Source organism: Hydra vulgaris, chromosome 13 (assembly GCF_038396675.1).
Source record: "Hydra vulgaris chromosome 13, alternate assembly HydraT2T_AEP".
Lineage (NCBI taxonomy): Eukaryota > Metazoa > Cnidaria > Hydrozoa > Anthoathecata > Hydridae > Hydra > Hydra vulgaris.
In genome coordinates, this window is record NC_088932.1 from 54,959,385 (window position 1) to 54,985,019 (window position 25,635).

The following is a 25,635-nucleotide window of genomic DNA, read 5'->3' on the forward strand; positions in this document are numbered from 1 at the left end:
AAACAAGAATATAAATATTAAAATAAAAATGCTTACTATAAACAACTTTGTATAAAGAATGAGAGGCACCACTTTTAAGTAAGAAACGAATAATACATAGTTCAAACAATACTGTTTTTCCTGATCCAGTAGGAGAACAAACTACAATAGGGTTATCTGAATACATTACCTAGACAACAACAAAGTCTTTTTTATAAATAACCTAATGAAAATAATAAAATTAACACCATAAAACACCAGCCACACCTAAAGATATTAAAAACATCTGGATATCAATAACATCCAAAGACATCAATAACATTTTTAATCAATATGGCTTAAAATCATCAATTCTACATTTAATTATAATTAGCAACAAGAACATAGTTAAAAATAAAACAGCTGAAGATTTAAAACAAAAACATATAAATATATAAGCTCTGTATATTCTAAACACTACAAAATTAAAATATTATTTGAAGTCATTAATAAAACCCAAAAATTTAAATACCAAAAACATTAGGATAGCAATGTAAAGACATAAATAATATAAGATAGCATCCTAAAGACACCAATAATACTATGATAGTATCCTAAATACACCAATAATACTAAAATAGCATTTTAAAGATACCAAAAATATTAGGATTGCGTTTTAAAGAAACAAATAATACTAAAATAGCGTCCTAAAAATAAAAATATTTCTGTAAATGTTTTTTAAATATAAACTTTAAAAAATCACCTTATCAAAAAGTTTTGATTGCAAGGCATTAAAATATAGAAATGGGAAAACTCTTCTGTATTCTTCAGCTGAGAAATATATCAAGAAAAAATAAAAAAATTGTTAATACATAGTTTGATTTATAATTAGAATATATAACACCCAACCACCACCACCTTAACACCCAATGACTTTAAAAAATTTGAATGTTAAAATTTTTAAGTTCAAACAAATTTTCATTGAGCAAACTTGAAAGCTAAAAGAAAGCTTGAACTTCTTTCACACACCTTTTAGAAGATCGTAAACAAAATAAATGTGTTAGATTATCAAAATAAATGCTAAATGATCTGAATATTCTGGATGTTCAAAGGTTGAACTTCTTTCACACTCACTTTCTGATTTGCTACAATTTAACCAATCCAGCATTTTTTTAGAAGCTTCATTTACAATACATCATACTATTTAAAAATTCACATTGATAGCGCTATACAAAATTTTCAATAACTTTGTACTGATAGCATCATTTAAAGAACGACACCTTTTTAATAGGATAACTTTATATTATTATACAAATAAGTCTTGCATTTTTTAATTAATCTAAAGAGAACTATTTTAGTTTTTTAAACAAAGAAATGTTGATAACATAATATAATAAATAATTAATAACATAATATAATAAATAGTGAAGCATATTTAAAAACTGCTACCAATGACTTATGTTCAAAGTTAATAAACAAGAAAAGCCACTTTCGGCAGCTTTCATTAGCAAGAGTTTAAATAGATTAAACAGATTTGAAACTGCCTGACAAATAAGCCATTATGCTTTGGATATACTTTTTTTCCTAAAACAAAACATTTATTTTATCATTTTTCCTATAAAACGAAACATTTATTTTATCATTTTCCTACACTTTTTCTAATTTGATTCAAATGCATTGAATTGTAAAAAATAATGACTCAAAATGCTCTCCTAACATTTAGTGCAATAAAAACATCCAAAAAAAAAAACATTTAGTGCAATAAAAATATGAAAACACAGTTGTTCATACTTTACTTATACCAGTGTATTTTATCTTAAACATAATTTATCCTGTAACAATAGAAACTATAGAAAGGGGAATATATCATAAACACAAACTCTAAGCTATTGCTAACTAAAAGAAAAGATACGTATTTCTCTAACAGATTTTAGTTTTGTTACTGATCCATCAGCAGAAGAAACTGAAAAATCAATAAAACCAATTACAACAATGAAAGTAAAACTCAATTATAAAAAACAAAAGTTAATAAAAACAAGAATAAAAATGACTCTAACAATACAAACAGTTATATGCATTATTAGTATGTTTAATAAATCATATACATGACCATACGCCTGTTTAATAAATTGTATACATGATCATAAGCCAAACTCAAATATAAGAAAAAAGAGTTTATAAAAATGACTCTAATAACATATACAGTAATATACATTATTAGTATGTTTAACAAATTTTAGATATGACCATACAACTGACCTGACCTTGTCAGGTCAGAAATATGGTCTCAGACTTATAACTCCCCTGCCTTGGGACTCTTGGTTGAATAAAGGCTAGAGATAGTGTCTCAATAAAAAAGCTCATCTTGGGTAGATTTTAATGGCATCCATCTACTGAGTTGTAGAAGGCCTCCTAGACAAAGACTTTAGGGGTAATCAGGATGATTTTGTAGCCTTAAACCCCTTCTTTATCTATTAGACTACCGTAGATGTAAACCTGTGTTGTGTTGTTTTCTGCTAAGGATGATGAATGCAGGATCCTCTAGACTCTACTCATAGATTTTTACTTGTGCCTTCATAATAGTGGCTAAGCAACTCTTTCTGTTACCTCCTAAAGAGGTTACAGTACTAAAACTCAGTTTAATGGTACTGAGGCCTGCTGGTAGTATGATTTCCAAAACTGGGTGGTAGCTCTCAGCGAGGTTGATTCCATCAACGGATGTAAAATATCAGAGTATTAACAGCGCCATGTTGCACATGAATAATGCTTTTGATGCACATTGTTGAGGCCATATAAGGAGCTTTAAGTTACAACTATTAGTTAATAAAGTTATTAAACAAGACTGAAACAACTGCATAGCTCATTGCTTGGGATGCTGTGCTCTAACTGTAAATAAGTCAAGTTCTCTTTACACTTAAACCATGCCCAAAGCAACCAAAAATATGAAATATAAAAAACTCCCCACTAACTGTTTCATCCCCCACTATTTAACTGTTTCATCACAAACACTACTGGTTTTTGAAGTAACTTTCCATCAGTTAAATCTTACCTCTTGGAAAAATCACCAGACTTGCTAGCTACTGAAATTGTGAAAAAAATTTAAATCCGCTTATTCCTTCTTCAGATCTTAATATTGATTGGGTATTATTCTTTGATTCGCAAAGACTTTAATGGTCACTTGCTTGGCTTGGAGGTATAATTACGCATTAATTCACCTAATTGTCAAAAAATCAGGTTTGAATCCTCTTCACTTAATCACCTTTCTCTTTGTTCTTTATTGTTCTCTTTCTTCTCAAGACTGCATTCTTTTAGATGTAATTTCTGATCAACTTGACCATGCCCTTTCTCTTTACTCTGCAGCCAATATTGATGTTAATAATACTTTTTATGATCATCACAATGAATGGCTAAGCTCTAACACCGCTGATCCTGTTGACACTAAAGCCCAAACCTTCTGTATTATTTAATCTCTTTCTCAGATAGTCAAATTTGTGACTCATTTTCCAGATAACTCTAATCACTTACCTTCACTTCTTGATTTGTGTCTTGTGTCTGACTGTAGCTTGTGTTCAGTTTCTTCTTGTTCTTCTTAAAATGGTTCCCACCATGCAATGATCTTTTTAAATCTTTAATCTCGTACTTCGTTTTGGGACTCACCCTATCATCACACTACTTACTACTACCCTAAAGCTGAATAGGATTCTTTTTTTCTTTGTGACAGTCCTTGGGTCAATGTCTTTTCTTTCCCACTGATAAACGCACCTACTTCATAACCTTGCGGATTCTGCCAGGTATGGAGGCTTTTATTCCTTCTCATTGGTTTAAAGTCAAGCCTAATTCTACTCCATGGGTTATATCTTCTTGTTTTGCTGCCGTATCGTAATTATTTTTCTAATTTTTTTCAAAAGAACAGTTACTATTTAAAACAAATGCCTTTTTATTATTGCGAGAAGTAAATGTAGAAAGTCTGATGTTAAGCTATATTATTCATAATTTACTAAATTTCATATTTTATCTCAGAAAATCGGCTCTAAAGACTTTTGGAAAACCTTTACCAGCTTCATAACATAGGTAAGCCTAACATTAAATCTCTAATTCATGGGATTGATCTTATAAACTCTCCCATAGATAAAGCTGAAATATTTGTGAAGGACTTTTTTTCTAATTTGACTCTTGAATCTTTTGGCCATATCACCACTCTTGCTTCCATTCCAGTTTAAACAGGTTAACCCATTATTTATGACATTGACATTCAAATCACTCCAGTCTCAGTTGCTAAAGTCATGTCTCAATTAAACTCTTCTATGGCTTGTGGTCCAGGCAAAATTCCTGTCATAGTGTTACAAAAATGTTCTCTGGTTCTCTCTTTAATTCTCTCTAAACAATTTAATAAGTCCTTAACTGAACCCTGTTTTTATGCTTGAAAAATTCATTTTGCTCTTGTTTTTTTACATGAATTTGTTCAGAGTTAGGGTTAGGGTTAACCCCAACCCTAACCCTGACTTAAGTGAAAAGTTTGTTTTCCTGTTTTTATTTTAATTATTTTATTAGGAATTTAACAAAATATTCATTTTGCTCATGTGTTTTTAAACTAATTTAATAAGAACTTGAGTAAAAAATTTTAAAATTATTTTTCTAATTTTGATTTTATTATTTTAGTTAAGATTTAAATAAAATATTTTTTTTTTTTTTTTTTAATTGTTTTATATAAAACTTAAATGAGGTTTTTTTTTCTTTTTTTTATTAAAACAAATTCATTTAAAACTTAAATGAAACATTTATTTTATCGTTTTTATTTAAAAAATTTTATTTAAATTTAAAGCATTTGTTTTGCTGTTTTTATTTTCATAATTTTATTGACCTCAGACACTATCAGGTCAGCAGTTAGGTTGGCATTGCCGAATGTCGACACTAATTCTAAAGGCGAGATTATCAAATCATTTCTTTCTAAACGATTTATGTCCTGCTGCCTTGCTTCATGTCTTGCTGCCGTGTAGGATACGCCTTTTTAGGCAAAGGCTAGTAGATGCCAACTCTGACTTAAAACACCCCTCTCTTGGGGCTCTTGGTTGAGTAAAGGCTAGAGATGGTGTCTTGATAAAAAAAACTCATCATGGGCAGGTGTTAAATGCATCTGGCTACTGTCTTGAAGAAGGCCTCCTAGGCAAAGACTTAAGGGTAAGTAGATTCAATCTGTTGACAAGCTTCGCACCCTTTCTTCACCTATTAGTCTGACGCAGATGTATTTTTAATACATTGTTTCCAGCTTAGGATGTTGAATGCTGGATCTTCTTGACTCAATGCATGGAATTTGCTTGTGTCTCTGTTTTTATGACTAGGCAACTCATTCTATTATCTCCTAATGAGGGTACAGCTCTAAAACTCAGTTTTATGGTTCTGAGGCTGGCTGGTAGTTAGGTTTCCAAACTCTGTGGTAGCTCTCAAAGAGGCTGATTCCATCAACAGCTGAAAAATATCAAAGTATTAGCAGTGCCATGTTGCACATGGATGGTGTCCCTGTTTGTACTTTTAGTGTGCATTGCCAAGGCCACATTTGGAGCACTTTGTTACAGCTTAGGGTTTATAAGTAGTAATAAGGCAATTGCTTGGGCTATTAGTAAGTGTACTGAGTACTATCTATGCTTTGAGTCAAGTTCTTTAACAAATTTAAAAAAGAATAAAGTACAAAAAACTATAAAGCACCATCACCAAGTTCCCTAAGCCTATCATTCACTAATATTCATGGTATTTGAAGTAACTTTTCTTCTGTTGAGTCTTACCTCTTGCAAAGTTCACTAGACCTACTTGCTTATTGTGAGACAAACATAAGTTCAGCTGTCTCATCTTGTGATCGTGGTGTTGATGGTTATCTTCCTTTAACTTTGTAAAGACTCCAATAGCCACATACTTAGCCTTGGCATTTACATTTGTAACAATTCACCCATTTGTCGGAAAACTAGATTTGAATCTACAGACTATTCTTTAATGTGCTTTTGTTTAGCACCACTTCACTCTATCGCCTTTCTCTTTGTTCTATATCGCTCTTCTTCATCTCAAGATTGCACTCTTTTTGATATTATTTCTGATCCAATTGATCAAGCCCTCTCTCTTTATCCATTAGCTAATATTGTTGTTGTTGGTGACTTGAATGCTCATCACACTGAATGGCTTGGCTTTAGTGTCAGTGACTCTGCACGCATTAAAGCCCACAACATTTGCCTTTGACTTTGTCAAGTTGAGACCTTGATTTTTTTTTGCATTATTATTAAGCCATCATCCCGGTACAAGCCTAATTGATTAAAATGAACTATTTTAGCTAGGGAATTTAAAATATATAAGCATACAAATTTGCATGTTTCGGCTCCGTCGTAACTTCCCATTGTTACATCAAAGCATTCGTGTGTGGTTTTTTTCTTCCACGTTTCGTTATTAAAATAGAGTAAAGTTTTTCTGCAATGTTTAATTAGACGAATAGTGTCGTCTGTAATTTCAGTGTGGGTTTTTCCAAATTCTAATGTTTTATCTAAAATTTCTGCTGTAATTGAGGGGTAAAAATCATTAATATCAAATTGTAAAAACATGCATTCATTTTTATTACTAATTTTAGAAAACCAATGTATAACATCAGTGGTGTTTTTCCACTGTTGCAAATTTAATTGTTTCCGAATAATATTATATATTTTATATAACTTAATTTTACTAACGTGCCCTAGTTCACTTTTTGAAGGTACTAGTAGCCTACAAGGGAGTTTATTTTCAAAATTTGGTTTATGATCTTTTAGTGTTATAAACGCTTGCGCTGGTGCGACTGATTCAATTCTAGCATCTAAATTGATTGTTTTGGCAATGTTTTGGCCTTCTAAATTAATTGAATTTTCTAAGTTTTTCGGGGCTTTTGCGTAGTTATAAGAAATATTATCGCGCAGTAATTTGTGGTGATTATCTGGAGCAATTTGATATATGTTGCTTGTTTTATCAGCAAAAACTAAAATATTAGGGTTTGATTTTATATTATTAATGTCTAACTTGAGTTCCTTTTGAAAATCATTGTTAATGTTTCGAAATTTTATTGTTTTAATCAAGTGTAACAAATCATTTTCAAAGTTTTCTAGGTTAGGAATAAATGGTGGGGCGTTTTTTGTTTTGAATCCGAAATTTTCTTTTTGCTCATTTTCAATTGTAGGACTTTTTTTGTTTTCAGATTCTAAGAAAAAATGGGCTTTCCGACGAATTCTTTTAATAAAGTTTTCTATTTTTTCAATTAAAGAAATGGTTTAACTTTTTTTGTCTGAAATTGGGATATTTTTTAGGGAATAATTAAAATTGTTAGTTTCCATGTTTATTTTATGTAAAATACAATTAAGAGTGCTCAACAAGTATAAACCTGGAGCTTAATATATAAATTGCATAAAATGCAGACATGAAAATAACTTCCTTTTAAAAAATTATAAAAACAAATGACCAGTCCAAATTTATCCTAATTCTAAAGAATTCTTTTCATGATTTTTTAATTATCTAATGTAGTTTTTTTTTTTTTTTTTTTATACATCTTCGCTTCCAACAAGGCTGCAAGCAGCCACTAATTAAAGTTAGAAGTTACTGAGAGAGAAAAGATGAAGATTGTAGGGCAAGATAACGATTGACGGACGACTTAAAAGATTGCAAATTATATGAATCAGGAAAGCAAGATGAAGGAAGCGAATTCCAAAGAGCTGATGTTCGAGGAAAAAAACTAGACGAATAAGCGTTTTTGGAGCACTTAGGAACTGTCACAGAAAAAGGATGACGCTTAATTGAATGACGAGTAACACGAGAATGAATTTTAGTAGATGGCACAAGAGATGCTAGCTCTTTAGAGCAGTGCCCATTATAGTATTTGTAGAAAAGAGAAAGAGAAGCAACATTACGACGATGTGATAATGATTGGAGGTTGGCTGCGAGAGCAGGTCCAACTATGTTTACAACGCGTTTTTGCACCTTGTCTAAAAGAGAAAGGGCATCATTAGAAGATCCGCCCCAGATATGGCAACAATATACCATACAAGGCCGGATTTGAGATTTATAAAGATAGAGAATAGAATCCGAAGTAAGAAAGTGACGAGCTCGATAAAGAGATGCAACCTTAGCAGATGCTTATTTTGCAACTGATTTGATATATGGTTTCCAAGAAAGATTGGAAGTAAGAGTTAATCCTAGAAGATGAAGAGTAGGTGACTCATCGAGTACATCACCGTTCATAAATATAGGAAGATCTAAATTATTGCGATAACGATTGGCTGAAAAAAATTGAGTTTTATCTGAATTAAAGTTCACCAGCCACTGTGAGCCCCATGCTGTGGCAGAAGTGAGATCCTTTTCAAGCTCAAATGCCCCCTCCAAGCAATCAGAGGGTTTGGTTTCTTATCACAACAAGAATAAATGGTAGTATCATCAGCAAACAATGCCACCTTAGATGTGAGAATATCTGAAAAAATGTTAATGTAAATTAAAAAGAGTATTGGGCCAAGGATAGAACCTTGAGGAACCTCTGAAGTTACAGAGTAAAAAGAAGAGTGCTGTCCATCGAGGACAACTTTTATGCTACAATTGGAAAGGAAGGATTCAATGATCTTAAAGATGTTGCCGGATACACCATAAGAAGAAAGCTTATGGAGAAGACCAGCATGCCAAACTTCATCAAACGCTTTTGAAATGTCAAGAACGATGGCCTTAACCTCTCCACCTTCATCTAATGCACGATAAAACCTGTCAGTTATTACTGTTAGCAAATCAGCTGTAGAACGAGAAGATCGAAATCGAAAGTTATTAGATTCAAGATGAGAAATTAAGTGTTTGTTAATTAAAGATTCAAAAACCTTGCTTATGATAGGAAGAAGACTTATGGGACGGTAGTTAGACGAATCAGATTGCTCCCCAGAATTTTTGAAGATATGGATAACAGATGCGGCTTTCCAGCAGGCTGGAAAACAAGACTCTGATAAGCACTTGTTGAATAGTTTCGAGAGTATAGACGACAGCTCCGGAGAACACTTCTGCAAGACAATAACAGGTATGTTGTCCGGGCCACAAGCTGTAGAAGAGTCTAGGCAGGAAATCACTTTAGATACAGATGCTGGAGTGATATGAATGTCAAGCAATGGATCAGCCTGTTTGTTGGCATCATCAGGTAGAACGCAACTAGTGGAATCAAGAGATGATATTGATGAAAAGTTTTTAGCAAACAATTCAGCTTTGTCTTTAGGTGAGGTGACAAAGTCTGAACCATGCAAGAGAGGTGGAATTATAGATTTGCCCTTATTATTGATATTATTAAAGATTCTCCAGAAGTCACGAGAGCCTAATTTTTGAGATGAGATACGAGATTTCATGACCTGAGAATAGCGGGTTTTGGCGTTAGACAAAACCTTTTTACAGTTGTTTCTAGCAGTAATAAACAGACGCCTGTTTTCTGGAGAATAGTTTTGCTGATAAATATGGAAGTAACGGTTTCGATTGGCAATCGCAGCAGCACAGTGTGAGGAAAACCATGGAGGAGAGTGAGGCTTGACCTGGAATCGTCGAGAGGGAATAAAAGATTCCATGCCAGCCTGAATCCACGAAGTTATGTAAGAAGCACATTTGTCGACAGGAAGTTGAAAGATTTCTACCCAAGGGCCATCGCAAAGAAAGTCACGGTAAGAATCCCAGTCAGCTTTACTGTAGTTGAATGAGGTTTGGTAATAGGGGGATTCAGGTGATGAAGAAGAATGAGATATTAGTTTTAGAGAGATCAAACCGTGATCAGAAGAACCTAAGGGTGAATGCGGAGAAACTGAGCACTGATTAGGATCAGAAACAAGACATAAGTAGTGTAGAGAAGGTAAATGATTAGGGTTGACAGGAAAGCGAGTTGGAAAGTTGACTATTTGAGTTAGGGATTGAGAAAGGCAAAAGTTGTGGGCTTTAATGCCTGCAGAGTCACTGACACTAGAGCCAAGCCATTCAGAGTGGTGAGCATTAAAGTCACCGACAACAACTATATTAGCTGATGGATAAAGAGAGAGGGCTTGGTCAATATGATCAGAAATAACATCAAAAAGAGTGCAGTCTTGAGATGAAGGAGAGCGATATAGAACAAAGAGAAAGGCAATAGAGTAAAGTGGTGCTAAACGAAAGCACATAAAAGAATAGTCTGTGGATTCAAACCTAGTTTTACGACAAACAGGTGAATTCTTACGAATGTAAATGCCCAGGCCAAGCATGTGACTATTGGAGTCTTTACGAATTAGAGGAAGATAACCATCAACACTAAGAACAACAGAAAAAAAGTTACTTCGAAGACCACGAATATTAGTGAATGATAGGTTAAGAGAACTTGGTGATGATGATGGTTTTTTGTGTTTTATAGTTTTTGGTACTTTATTCATTTTTAAATTAGATTGAAGAACTTGACTCAAAGCATAGATAGTACTCAGAACACCGTTTAATAGCCCAAGCAATTGCCTCATTACTACTAATAAACCCTAAGCCGTAACAAAGGGCTCCAAATGTGGCCTCCGCAATGCACACCAAAAGTACAAACAGGGACACCATCCATGCGCAACATGGCACTGTTAATACTTTGATATTTTTCAGCTGTTGATGGAATCAGCCTCTCTGAGAGCTACCACAGAGTTCGGGAAACCTGACTACCTGCCGGCCTCAGAACCATAAAACTGAGTTTTAGAGCTGTACCCTCATTAGGAGATAATAGAATGAGTTGCCTAGTCATAAAAACAGTGACACAAGCAAACCCATGCATTGAGTCAAGAAGATCCAGCATTCAACATCCTAAACTGGAAACAATGTATTAAAAATACATCTGCGCCAGCCTAATAGATGAAGAAGGGGTGCGAGGCTGGTCAACAGATAGAATCTGTTTACCCCTTAAGTCTTTGCCTACGAGGCCTTCTACAAGACAGTAGCTGGGTGCATTTAACATCTGCCCAAGATGAGTATTTTTATCGAGACACCATCTCTAGCCTTTACTCAACCAAGAGCCCCAAGGCAGGGGGTGTTTTAAATCGGAGTTGGCATCTCCTAGCCTTTGCCTAAAAAGGCGTATCCTACAAGGCAGCAGGACATGAAGCAGATTGTACTGGGTTACATGTTACCAGTAGCAGGATAACCTGATCTGACAATAACCTGGATAACCTGATAAAAACAGGATAACCTGATCTGACAGTTGATGCAACTTCCTGGTTGCAAAATACTACAGTTATTACATAATTAATTATAGCAATTCCTAACTTCCTGTGAAATAACTTTTCTATAATTTGAAATTTTTTTTATGTTTAGACATTCTTCATGATGAACCTACTGATGGTGAAACCATCAGTAGGTTCATCATGAAGAATAGTCGGTAATTAATTCTAAGCCAACATAGAAGGCTTTATTCTTCATATAACAATATGTAAACTAAAATATACAAACAGGTTAATTTTAGTATACACATAATTAAACTCAACAAAGACAATAATAACTATAAGAATCAGCATATTTAACTATACTAAATAAACAAAATAAGTAGATAAGTTCAAATGGTTCAAATATAGTGTTTTAAATATTTAGGAAGATTCCGGGATCTTCCTGAACAACGAGGAACTGGTTCTTCAATAGAAATTCCATTAGAACTTGTTGGAGAGAGAGTAGAAAGTTTTGAGATCTTTTCAGATGGAGAGGCACAGGTGAAGGAATTGTATCAGGTTCATTAGAGTTATCTTTGTAGTTATTACTTCCGTCATTGTCATTGTAATTATTACTTCTGTCCATTATCATTGATTATATCAGCCATTGGTGCGAGATGTCTTGTAGCGACAGTGATCTCATGTCCATCAGGCATTTTTACATGAGAATATTTACTATTAGCCTCTAAAAGCTCAATCTCTTCAACCAGAGGTTCATATTTGCTGTGTCGAACATGTCTTTTAAGCAATACAGGACCCGAATTAGTTAACCATGTAAGGACAGAGTGTCCATTAGAAGAACGTTGACTGAATCCAAATAATTGTTTGTGAGGTGTAGTGTTAGTAGAAATGCAAAGTAAGGAACGCATTGAATGAAAGACATTCGTAACACGAGTAAAACATTCTCCCAGTTCAGGGTAGGTAAATTCTTTGATTTGAGAGCAAGCAAAATTCATTTCCAAATTATGCCATTGTATCTTTCACACTAACCATTACCCTGAGGATTATAAGGAGTAGTTCTACTCAGGTTGACACCTTGAGAATTAAAAAAATTGCGGAGCTCTGTAGACATGAAGCAAGTGCCTCGATCTGAATGTATATAAGCTGGCATACCAAATAAAGTGAAAAGTTGAGTTGAACATTTAATTACAGTTGAAGTAGAGATATCATGACAAGGAAATACAAAAGGAAATCTTGAAAACTCACCAACAACTGTTGAGAAATATTTGTTGCTAGATCTAATCCATGTTTAGTCATTTGAAAAGTTGAGTAGATTTTATTAAGGTGTAGTTAAAATTGCTTACATAGTATTTAGTTTTAATTCAGCACAAATTTAACACAAAGAAATGGGTTTTTTTACATCATCAATTGAAAAAAACGTAACATTGCCTTCTTAGAAGCTTCAAGAAATTTTTCTAAATTGAAATCATGTTTATTTTTAGATGTACCATATACAAGCAAGTTATCTAGATATAAAAAGGTGTCTTCTAATTTGTTTTCTTGAACAAACTTATCCATGATTGTGCAACAGCATTAATGAAGCCAAAAGGAATTCTTTCAAATTTTGAAAAGATGTCCGTCGGACTCAAAGGCAGTATAATACTTGTCACTTTCTAGGAGCGGTATTTGGTGATAAGCACTTTTTAAATCAAATGTACTAAATAATTAATATTTTGTGACAGAGTTAACTAATTCATTGGTGTTAGGTAAAGGATAAGCATCAAGTAGTGTAAAGTGATTTATTGTTTGTGAGTAATCAATGACTATGCATTTCTTGTCCCTCATTCCTAGTAACAACTGTTTGTGATCGCCAAGGAGAGTTACTGGGTTTAATTATATCTTGTACCAAAAGTTTTTTTAGTTTCTTGCTCAATGAATGCCTTGTCCTCTGAGCTATACAGTCTAGAAGGTAAAGCAATTGGTCTACATTCTGGCGATAGAAAAGGGAAAAGAGTGCAAGCTTTAATTTAATTTAATAACTAATAACTTAATTAAAAACTATTTAGAGAACAGATTTTTAAAGAATCTTTTTTACCACCATATTTTATATAAAGGCTTTTGTGCAACTGTTGGAAATCTCTACCAAGCATGATTTTTTCGCAAGAGTTGGGTATAACCAAAAAGATAATATTTTATACCAAATAAAGTAAAGTAAGTTGAGTATTTCATACCAAATAAAGTTGAAACGTTACCTACAACTTGACAAGATAAGGAAGGATCAGCCATAGAGACTCTTTTATTAGAAGGGAGTATATTAAGTTTTAAAGAGTCACAAAATGATTTGCTTATGAATGTGTCAGAGCTTCCAGTGTCAAGAAGAGCTCTTATTTTGGCCCTAGCAATAAAGATATAAACAATAGAGTTGAGTGAGTTGATAGAAATGCAAGTAATCGAGGCTAAACTTGGTTCATGGAAGTTAGCAGCAGCGGACATGACAGAGTTCTTTGATGATTTGCATACTTTATTGAAATGTCCTTTCTTACCAAAATTATTACATTTTGTGTCTCTGGCCGGGCATGATTGTTGAAGGTGACATTTACTTCCACAGAAATAACAAAGTCCACTAGGCTTAATAAAAACTGAAGCAAGCTCAGTAATACATTCAGAATGTTTATTAATTGTAGCAACATTACTATACACTGTATGTGAATACATTTTGTTTTTCTTTGAGCATTTTCCAATGAACAAGCTTGATTATAGGCCTCAGTATGTTTAAGAATAGAGTTTTCTAGTAGTTGTTGGCGAATATGATGAGAGCTTAGACCACTTATAAATGAATCACAAATGTATTCTTGCAATCTTTACTGAGTGTACGTAAGGCCTGCAAATCAATAGATTCTCTGGATGATTGTTTACCTGAAGCTAACTGATGTCTAGAAAATAATTCATTTTAGGTTTTACAAATAAGTTTTCCATGATTTCTACAGGGCCATTAAATGATTCAATGTCAACAATATAGTCAAACACAGAAGGAGATAAATAGTTAATGAGGACATCTAATTTATCTTCTGTTTGTACAGATTTCATAAAGTTTGTAAAAGTTCTAAACCAGTATGACCATTCTTTAGAAGCTGATGCAGAATTGGGATTGCTGTCAAATCATTTCGGTCTTAGATATTTATGGATTAAAATATGAATAATAAATTGTAGTGTAGTAAATATAATAGTCTATAAATAATTTTAAGCCGACATAGAAGGCTTTATTCTTCATATAATAGTATGTAAACTAAAATATACAAACAGGTTAGATTTAGAATACACATAATTAAACTCAACAAGGATAATAATAATTATAAGAATCAGCACATATATATATATATATATATATATATATATATATATATATATATGCACAACCCTCAGAAATAAAAAAAGATGAGGTTGGCAATGTTTGCTGACCTCAAGCTTTTAGAGTTTGGCATCGGGTTGGCAAAAAATTGATACAAAGGTCTTTACCTTATATATATTTATACCATAATTATATATGTATACCATAAATATTTGTATACCATATATGTATCAGGGCTTGTGATGAAGCGAGCGCGATTGCGCTCCACTCGCAAAACGCGCCCGTAAACGGTATTTTCAAACATTCTAGGCGCGATAAACAACGCTCGATCAGCTTATAACGAGCGTATAAAATAGCGCTCGTCCAATAGCTCGGGATTATTTTTTTATTTTCATAAAATATTTAAAAAAGATTTTTTATTAAAGATATTCTATTATCAAAGCACTAATATAAAATATAAAAAGCACTACGTCGATTTCTTTAGCACTAACGTAATGAATTAGCAGTTTGAAGTCGTTAATAGTCACTAATTTCAATTATGGAATGTGCACGTGGAAACACAATGTGAATACAAAAATGCGCAAATAAAATAAGAATAGAAAATTAGAAAACCACTATAAGAAAATTGAAACTGCAGAGTATTTTTAATCTTGTGAAAATATCAAGTAAGATTTATTTGATTTATTGTTTGTAATATTCCACACATCGTTTATAATAAAAATAAATATTAATAATAGAGTAATTTTTAAAATTATTTTTTGTTTATAGTATAGGTTTTTTTATTAACTATTATTTATTTTAACTCAAATTTAAAACGATTCTGTTGTTTAGAACGTTCGCAATAGCATTCGAAAAGGAAACAAAGTAATGACGTCAACATTTATTATATGGAAAGTTATTATTCAATTTATTATTATTTCAAATTATTCTTGTGTTATTTTTTTAAGATAAAAAAAACTTAATTTAAAAAAGAAATTTTAGAAAAAAATTAAATAATTAATTTGAATAAAAAATATCAAGAAATATAAAAACCATTAACCGTTAATTAAGTTTACAGCGTAACATTTTAAAATACATATATCAAAACAACGAATCAAAACTAAGTCACTAAATTATACTTCAATACTAAATTAATAAGAAGTTGCGTTTTTGTTTGATATTATTTTTTTATAACATAAATAGTTAAAAATAAAATCGCGATCTGACAATATGCAAGAAGTTTGGAAGTATAAATATCTACTTCGTTGAAGTAGTTTCATGAGTGTGATACTAATTCAAACATTTTTTGACAAAAGAATTATGTAACAAATAAAAAAATAAAAAGCTTTTTATGAGCATCGCCTTCAGCAATTTTCATGATCGCGCTTGCCGACGTTATTTCGAGCGCACGTAATCACGCTCGATGATAACATATTCTAATTTTACCAGCGCGATATAACACGCTTGACGATTTTCTTCATCACAAGCCCTGATGTATACCATATATGTATACCATAAATATATGCATACCATAAATCTACAAAAATGCAAACTTCTGCTTTTTCATAACTACTTTTAATGGTATCAACGACTGATGATTGCCTTCGGGCATGAAACTTTAAGTCCCGCCAATCAGTTGTTTTTATTCATTTAAATAAAATATAATTATATATAGCTCTATTATTCAGAAATATTGAGCACTGTAACATGTACAAGAGACTTTGTATTATTACATCAAAATACTTAACCTCGAATATATTCTATATATTGATATCTATACAAATATATATATATATATATATATATATATATATATATATATATATATATATATATATATATATATATACATATATATATATATATATATATATATATATATATATATATATATATATATATATATATATATATATAGATACATATATATATATATATATATATATATATATATATATATATATATATATATATATATATATATATATATATATATATATATATATATATTAGGTTTATTATATAGGTTTTTTAGTTTTATTATTGGTTCATATAGTATATATAGGTTTCTAGTTTATTTATTAAATTTGTTTAATTAATCTTACAGAACATTTTTTTCTTGTTTTAACTCACCTAAGGTTTAAAAGAAAACAAACATAAATTTAAAGACATGTTTTTACTCACCTTATCCTAATGTGAGAGTAGAAACAATGGATATTTTTTTACCAGCATTACAGACCTGAGTTTTAAGTTATAATTTGAATTTTTATACCTATGTTAGAAAATTTTTAATCTACATTCCAAAAGTGTTTCTATTCACCTCACTTAACATTTGATGACATTAAATTTTAATCTTATAATACAAGAGCTGAAACTTGTAAGATTTTAAATTGTCTAAAAGTTACCATAAAAAACTAATCAGGTAACTTTGAGACATTAGGCAATACAATTACAAAGAATGCTTAGGAGAAAATCTCAATGATTGGAAACTGGAAACAATGCAAGGAAATGGGTCCTTATTTTTTATACAACTTTTAACTTATATTCTTTGACAATTTTGATATTTCATTGAAAAAAAGTTGGTTATCTCTTTAAATTAACAGCGTAGAGGAAAGGGGTAAACTTTAAAAAAAAAAATTTTAATTTAAAGTATAAGATTTTGTTGTTCCAGAGCTTTAATCACCTTAACATTATGAAAAGCGTTTCTATTTTTCATAAGTAACTTTTATACATTCACCAAATTCTAAATTTGAGTAAGCTTATACACAAGTTTGGAGTTAGGTAAATGCCTAAATGGTACTTATTTTAAACAACCAAAAAAAATCTACTTTTTTACTTTTTCTGATCTACAATTGATCATTATTTTACCATAATATATTTAAGTTTTTATTACAAATACTTTTTTATAAACAATTATGATTTTTTTAATCTTTACTTGATTTTATCCTTTAAAATGTGGTAATGGTGTAGTGGTAGACAGCATGCTCCAGAAGCAAGAAGTTTTGAGCTTGATCTCAACCATAACCCTGGTAGTACCGCACTCAAATTGTTTCTCCACGCAGCGACCTTGTTCATCAAGGTTTGTGTTTCAGAGTTAAAGAAAATGTATAGTTTATTAGCATTATGATAAGATTTATAATAACTAATGATGTTAGTACATAATACCAACAAGTTGAGCATGGTAGTCCCAGAAATGTAAGGTGGATTTAAATCCATAACCTCTCGATTTTGAGTTAATTGTTTAATTGCTAGTCTATATTCAGGTTTTATTATGATAATAAAATGTTGATGGTTGGTACAATGTAATCAGAATATTTGAATATATAAATAAAACTTAAAATAAAGACACACACACACACAATAAATATATATATGTATATATATATATATATATATATATATATATATATATATATATATATATATATATATATATATATATATATATATATATATATATATATATATATATATATATATATATATATATATATATATATATATATATATATATATATATACAGGGTGTCAGCCTATATTTTAAGGTGGGTTTCCCTGACTTTTCCCTGATACTTCCCTGATCTTATACCTATTTTCCCTGACTTAATTTAAAGTTACCTAAACTTCAACATCACAAAAATTGACCTAGATTCATCTAGAAAAATGCTCTTCAACTGCAAAAACATAAACAATAATACAACCCACATTAAATGTATCAAGAGAAGTTCATAAAACTACCTGCCAAATAAACTTTTATATTAACTTTTATATTATTTAATACCATATACAACTTAATTAAGTTATGTAAGTTTGATGAAGAGCCATTTTCCCTGATTTCTCTCTGATATTTCCAAAACTTAACCTAATTTCCCTGATAATATCCTGATTTTTTTTGCAGATATGATTTCCCTGACATTTCCCTGTTTTCCCAGATTTCCCTGATCTGGCAGACATCCTGATATATAAATATATATATATATATATACATATATATATATATATATATATATATATATATATATATATATATATATATATATATATATATATATATATATATACAATATATATATATATAATATATATATATATATATATAATATATATATATATATATATATATATATATATATATATATATATATATATATATATATATATATATATATAATTTTTATTAGATTAATAACTAGATTGTTTATCAATATTTTTTAATAATCAAAAAAAAAAATTATTTACTTAAAAAAGGTTTTGGTGAATCCATTTGACAACTCAAGTTCAAAAAAGCATTTACTCGATTAAATTCTTTTATTCTATAAAAACAATTTTTAATAAAAAGATAAAACTTGTATTGATTTTTAATATATAATCAAAACATTTAACAAAAACCTCAGAAAAATTACTTATATTTATAACATAAAGGTGTCATCAATAATATGTTAAGAAATAATACAATTTCAATTTTAAAAAAAAGGGAAAAAGTAAGAACAAAAATATGAATTAATAAAAATAAATAATAAACCACATTAATTTATAAAATAATTTTTTTTATTATTATTATGATTCACTCCTAACAAGGCTGAAAGCAACCACTATTAAATTGGAAGTTACTAAAAAAAAAAATAGAGTTATAGAGCAAGGAAACGGTTGACAGAAGACTTAAAAAAATGAAGGTTATATGAGTCAGGAAAACATGTGATGAAAGAGAGTTTTAAAGGGTTGAAGTGTGTGGAAAAAAGCCAGACAAATAAAAGTTTTTAGAGCATCCAGGGACAGGTACAGCAACATAATGAGACTTTGATGAATGACTAGTCAAACAAGAATGAGTTTGGTTGATGGAAATAGAGATGAAAGCTCTTTTGAACAATGGCCATGATAGTGTTTGTAGAAAAGAGAAAGAGATGCAACTTTACGACGACGGGAAAGAGGCTCAAGCTTAGCAGATAGACCGGGTCCTACTACATTTACAATGCGTTTTTGGACCTTTTCTAGAATTAAAAGAGTATCATTAGAAGAACCAGCCCAAATATGAAAACAGTATTCCATACAGGGACGAATAAAAAAATTGTAGAGGTAGAGAATGGAATCAGAAGAGAGAAAATGGAAAGCACAATAAAGAGAAGCAACCTTTGCAGATGCTAATTTAACAATCAATTACATGTAAACAATAATACAAGAAGACATAAAAAAGAGTACACAATGAGAAGGTTGCCATTCATCAATATATAAAGTTGATAGCATTGCGATAGTTGTTTGCAGTAAACAACTGAGTTTTGTTGGAATTATAATTCAAAAGCCACAGAAGTGAGATCAGATTTAAGATTAGCCTGCTCTAAGCAATCCAAAAGAGAAGACTTTTTTTCAAGACAGGAGTATAAACTTGAGTAATTAACAAATGGAGCAACTTTAGATAAGTTCATCAGAAAGATTATTAATGAATATAAGAAACAAAACAGTACCAAGAATAGAACCTTGAGGTACTTCAAAAGTTACTGGAAATAAAAAGTGTGTTGGCCTTCGAGGATAACTTTAATAAAGTGGCTTGAAAGAAACAATTTGATAATCTCCAATAGTTCCCGGACACACCATATGAATCAAGCTTATAAGGAAAACCAGCATGCTAAATTTTGTCGTAAAAATTAAGATATATCAAGACCAACAGCCCTTACCTCATTGCCTCCACTTAATGCGCAAAAAAATCTTTCACACACAGCAGTGAGTAAATCAGCCATAGAGCGAAAGGATCAAAAATCATATCGATTGTCTGATAGTAAGATATTTGACTCACAATAGGATATTTAAAATTGTTGATCAAAGACTCAAATACATTGCTAATAATAGATGGAAGACTGACCGGACGATAATAGGAGGGGTCAGAACGTTTTTAAGAGTTTTGAAAAATTGGAACCACAAAATATTCTTATAAGTTTATAAGCAATAGAACTCTTTGTATGCTTTTTAGTTCTTTTAATTTTTTTTTTTTTTTTTTTTTTTTTTTTTATGTGGTTGTTTTAAATATGAAAATAAAGATACCACAGCTCAAATATTAGATTTTATAAAGAATAAAGATGAATATTAAAATTCATTTTGATTATTTAAATTTTTTTAATTTTATTTTTTTTTTAATTTTTTTGATTTTTAATTTTTTTGATTTTGATATTTAATTTGATATTTAATTTTTTTGATTTTTTTGGCCAATTTGTTTCGCTTTGTACTACCATACTTCATCAATGTAAGGTAGGCACTATTTTATATATAATTATAAAACTGCATAATTTATTTTCTTTAAATTAATTAGCCACCAAAGTTTTTTAAATACTTTTATAGATATTTTAATCAGTACCTTAAAGTCTGCACTTGATTTTTTAATTCTTAAGTCATTATAACTTTCAATTTTATGAGCTTTTATATAGCACTTTAGTGGAAGCAATATCCAGCACAATATGATAAAAATTGAGAATGCTTAAGTTAACAGTAAAACAAAAAAAGTAGTTCCAAAGTAGAGTAAAGGAGTATAAAACAAATCAAAATACAGTTTTAAAAGTGCACTTCCCAAAACAAAAGCGCAACCCTCAGAAAAAATATTTACAACCTTATTATATTGAATTTGCTTCTCAGATGTAATATTTTCTGGTGTATGAATTGATTAGAGCAAAATATATCAGTTATTGTCAATAACTGGTATATATCTCTCTATTCTTCTGCTTTGATTCATTACTAATTTAAAAATTAGGATTTCGAAATTGTATAACTGATGAGGAGGGAGGGGGGAGTTAGCACAAATATTAATATGTAAAAACTAATATAAATTGGCTTTAACTTACTTTAATGCACAGACAAGTTAAAAACTTAAAGATTGAGACCAACATTTTAATTTAAAAAAAAAAACATTTAAATTTCCCGCTACTTTTTTAGGTATACAGTACCGTTAAAGTAACATAATACCGATGTCGTTAGCAGGGTTCCCGGATAATATATTTAAATAATATATATATATATATATATATATATATATATATATATATATATATATATATATATATATATATATATATATATATATATATATATGCAGGGCCGTGCACAAATTTTGGGGGCCCCAAGCATCCTTTAATTTGGGGGCACAACCCCCCTCCTCCTCCGAGAAAAATAAAAGTCTCTTCAAAATTTTTGACTATATTTCTCACATATAATTGTAATTAAGTTGTCCAGCTTTTGTTTCTTGCAATATTTTTTTGTCTTTTGTTTTGCAAACTCTTTAATCACATCACGGAAATCAAGATTTTGTGCTCAATACTAAAAATGGCGGGATTACTTGTTTGTTCTTGTCCCATAGTTGACCATAAAAATTAAATCAAGTGTAAGCAGTGCAATCACTGAATTTTTGAAGAGTTCCCTTCATTTATTAAATTTAACAAGTTCCCTTCATTTATTAAATTTAACAAGTTCCCTTCATTTATTAAATTTAGCAAGTCGAATGGGGAAAGTGGTTTTTCTCCTAAGTTTGCAGAATGATATTGTTTTATGAGAAGCAATTTTTCTGTCAGTTCATTTTCAGTCATGTCACTCTTTATCATTGCTTCATACAGTTTTTGATATTCCCACAAAAAAGATAATATAGTAAAAAATTCTTGAATGGCTTTGAAACGAGCAGTGAGTCTACCAATCACAGAGTCAAGAATGAAATAAAAAACCGCTCTGAAATGTAGCTTCCTCTCCTGATTCTGTTACAGTTGATTCCATGGAACGATCATCACCTTCAATTTGCTCCCAAGAAAAATCTTTGCGCTTCACTTTTTGGTGGATTGGAAATTTAGAACTGATTTCTGGAGTATCTGCAGCTAATTTAGCTTTTTTCAAAACTGTTGGCCATTCCTGCAAAACAGATTTAAGGTGACTGATCAATGCTTTAATATTTTTCCCCTGAATATCGCCTTATATGAATAGTTGAATTTTTTGCCTGAATGACCTAGTTTCAGCAATTAATCAGTGTGAGGATTTTTATCAAAACTCCAGACATGAGAACACATTTGAAAGAGCTCAAATATTTCACGGCACCTCTAATCTCATTTTTTTGTTTTAGGTGAATAAATACAAGCTCTAAATTTTTCTAAAGCTTTAATAATTTAATTTATTTGATTACAGAAAAGGCGAATTACGTTAAGTCTTTTAGTCCATCATGTTCCAGATTGCCTGTAAAAGATACACGACAGAGACTCTTTCCAGTATTTTCTTGCGTTGTGGACTACCAAAGACGATTTTATACACGTTTTGAACAGTTCTAAAGAAAGTCTCAGCATCTGTACAGCTTGAGGCAGCATTCTGTTCAAACAAATTCAATTAAAACAACCACAGGTTGATAATATAGACAATGGGTTCTTTATTTGTAGCATTGCTCGAACACCTTTGACATGTTGGCTCCATTGTCATAGTCTTGGCCACGGCAGTTTTCAAAATAAATTTTAAAAATTTTCTAAGTTTCCAGAAATAATCCTGCAAAATTAGATTCATTCTTCTTAGGACAATCTGCAAAGATAAAAAACCGTTTTTCAATTTAAAATTTTCCAGGTTCTTCTTCATGCACATATCGAATGATAAGCGTAGTATGTTGAGTAAGGGTTACATCAGGAGTGGGATCAACCATAATTGAAAAATGCTTCTCAGATTTGCATTCTGATAAAGTTTGCCTGCGAACCTCAGCTGTAAAAAGACCAATAAATTCATTTTGAAAACAATGACTGGTGCAATGCACCTGAAACCATTGACCCTTGTCCCGTAATTTTAAACTTTCATCACATGTCTCTTGATAATTGGTGATAGTGTGAAGTTAGTTTCAACAATCCTAAGAAATTTCCATTTGACAATCTCCAATTAGGTCAGATTTTCCACAAAAAGTCAATCTACGTTCAAAAGGAAACAGTGCCACATCCAAGACTTGTTCTATAGTTTTTCTCCAGGTAGCTTTTTCGTTGAGGATTTTGCGATTCACAAAATGTGGAAATGTGAAACTTGATTTCCAGGTAAAAATAATTGAATAAGAAAACAAAATACTGCTGTCTTTGCTGGGCTAAATACAAGCCGACCTGCGAAAAGGATTCTTCATTTGGCATTCTGATTTTTAAAACAGACATTGGAAATATATGATTTCAAGTATCTTTTGTCTTATCCAGTGCAAAGGGAACGTAACTAGCCCTGACAAACCTATCCAGCTAAGTAAAAAAAAATTGAAAAAAGGAAAAAAATTTTATTTTATATATATATATATATATATATATATATATATATATATATATATATATATATATATATATATATATATATATATAAATTATGTTAGTGTATTCTACAAATAGAGTGCTCAATGTTCTTAAAGAACAAAGCAATAATAAATTAGTAAAAGTACTTTTCTAACTTTTATCTTCAACATCATGTTCAGAAAAAATATTCAAATTGAATATTCTTTCTTCTAAATTAAAATTAACATTAATTTAAAAATAGTGAATTTTCTTGATGTCACATTTAACCTCTCGGAAAATTTCTATAGGTCTTCTAAAAAACCTAATGATGAATTATCGTATATTAATTTAAATTCAAATCATCTCCCACAAATCTTAAAACAAATTCCTATTTCAATTAACAATAGACTAAATCAAAACTCTTCTAATGAAAATATTTTTAACTCTTCCAAACGCGTGAATGAAGATGCTCTTGAAAAAAGCGGATTTAAAAATTTCGAGATAAACAATATATTAGCTTAATCGAGGGCAAATAAAAAAAAACGTTATGCCAACCGCAAACAATCTTTTAAACAAAAAAAAATACTCAAAAGATACTATGCTATCAAAATATATTTGGCTACTGAAAGAAAAAAGTATTAATTTTAAATTAAACTGGTCTATTCTAAAAACTGCGCCTGGCTATAATAACATTTCCAAAAAATGTATACAATGTTTACAAAAATAATTTGAAATTATACCTCATTTAGATCAAGAAAGTTTACTGAATAAGAAATATGATTTAATTTCTAAATAAAAATAAGTTTCTTTTAAAAAATTATAAAAACAAATGACCAGCCTAAAATTATTCTAATTCAAAAGAATTCTTTTCATGTATATATATATATATATATATATATATATATATATATATATATATATATATGTATATATATATATATATATATATATATATATATATATATATGTATATATATATATATATATATACATATACATATATATATCAGAGTCGTAACCACAATTTTGATAATAGGGGGCCTATGGTTCTTTTAATGGAGGAAGGAGGTAAGGGGCTGTCCATTAATTACGTCAACAAAATAGGGGGAATGGTTCTGGAAATTTTTAACAATTTTTGATAAGGGGGAGGGGGGAGGTAAAGAAGAGTTGAATTCTTGCAATCGAAGTTGCTCAGTTAGAGAGAGATCTTGGAGTTCTTATCTCAAATAATCTTAAACGTGATGCTCAAGTTTTAGCAGCTGCGGTGAACGCTAACCGCTCCTTAGAGAGGCTGAAAAAAACTATTCGCAGCCGTAGTTTTTCACTGTGGAAAGAACATACACCACGTTCTCGTTCTCTGTTCGTTCTCGCCTAGAGTACGCTATCCAAGCATAGTCACCCTACCAACGGGCAGACATAGAAGCGCAAGAAAAAGTTTAAAAATGTGCTACAAAAACCATTCCTAAGATTAAGCATTGCACCGCCGAGCAGCAAAGAGTTATTTTAGGTCTTCCGACACTTAAAGAAAGAAGATTAAGAGGTGATTTAATTCTGATGTTCAAGTTCATGCGCGGATTTAATAAAATAAACTTTTATGTATTATTCCATCGTCCTTTGTCGTCAAAGTATATTATTCTTGGTCACAATTAAAGACTTACACAGCAAAGATTACTCAGTTGCATGCCAAGAGAGAAGTTCTTCATGAACCGTGTTGTGTTGCAGTGGAATACCCTGCTGCAAGTAGTAATTGACGCGTCTTCCGTCGAACAAAAATCGACTAGATCATTTAAATTAGTTAAATGAGAACTTTTAAACGATAACTGGAAAGAAAATCCCTCCACGTATATTTTCAGTATTCTTATATGTTCTTAAAGTATTGTGTTTGTGTCGCAGATGTGCACAAGTATCGTAAGACTGTTAGTATACAGGTGCCTGATGCAGCAGCACATCTTTGTTGGTAATTTAAACA

At 30.6% G+C, this 25,635-nt stretch overlaps 1 protein-coding gene across 4 annotated transcripts in view; it reads right to left on the reverse strand.

The window, feature by feature from the left end:
* The window catches only part of LOC101239840 (probable ATP-dependent DNA helicase HFM1), a 109,250-nt gene extending 87,871 nt beyond the window's left edge, over positions 1-21,379 (reverse strand). For 2 of the 4 annotated variants that reach the window (XR_010643374.1, XM_065816922.1), the window contains exons 1-5: positions 21,255-21,325; positions 18,670-18,743; positions 1,871-1,921; positions 722-789; positions 37-169 (exon numbers count right to left, since the gene is read on the reverse strand). Coding sequence is in view for 3 of the 4 variants with exons in the window: in XM_065816922.1 (XP_065672994.1) it covers positions 37-169; positions 722-789; positions 1,871-1,921; positions 18,670-18,694 (277 nt within the window). In the remaining variant the exon portion in view is untranslated. Of the gene's footprint in view, positions 1-36; positions 170-721; positions 790-1,870; positions 1,922-18,669; positions 18,744-21,254 lie in introns of all 4 variants that reach the window. The other 2 variants (XM_065816921.1, XM_065816923.1) reach the window with 2 other exon arrangements.
* Positions 21,380-25,635: the final 4,256 nt, after the last annotated feature.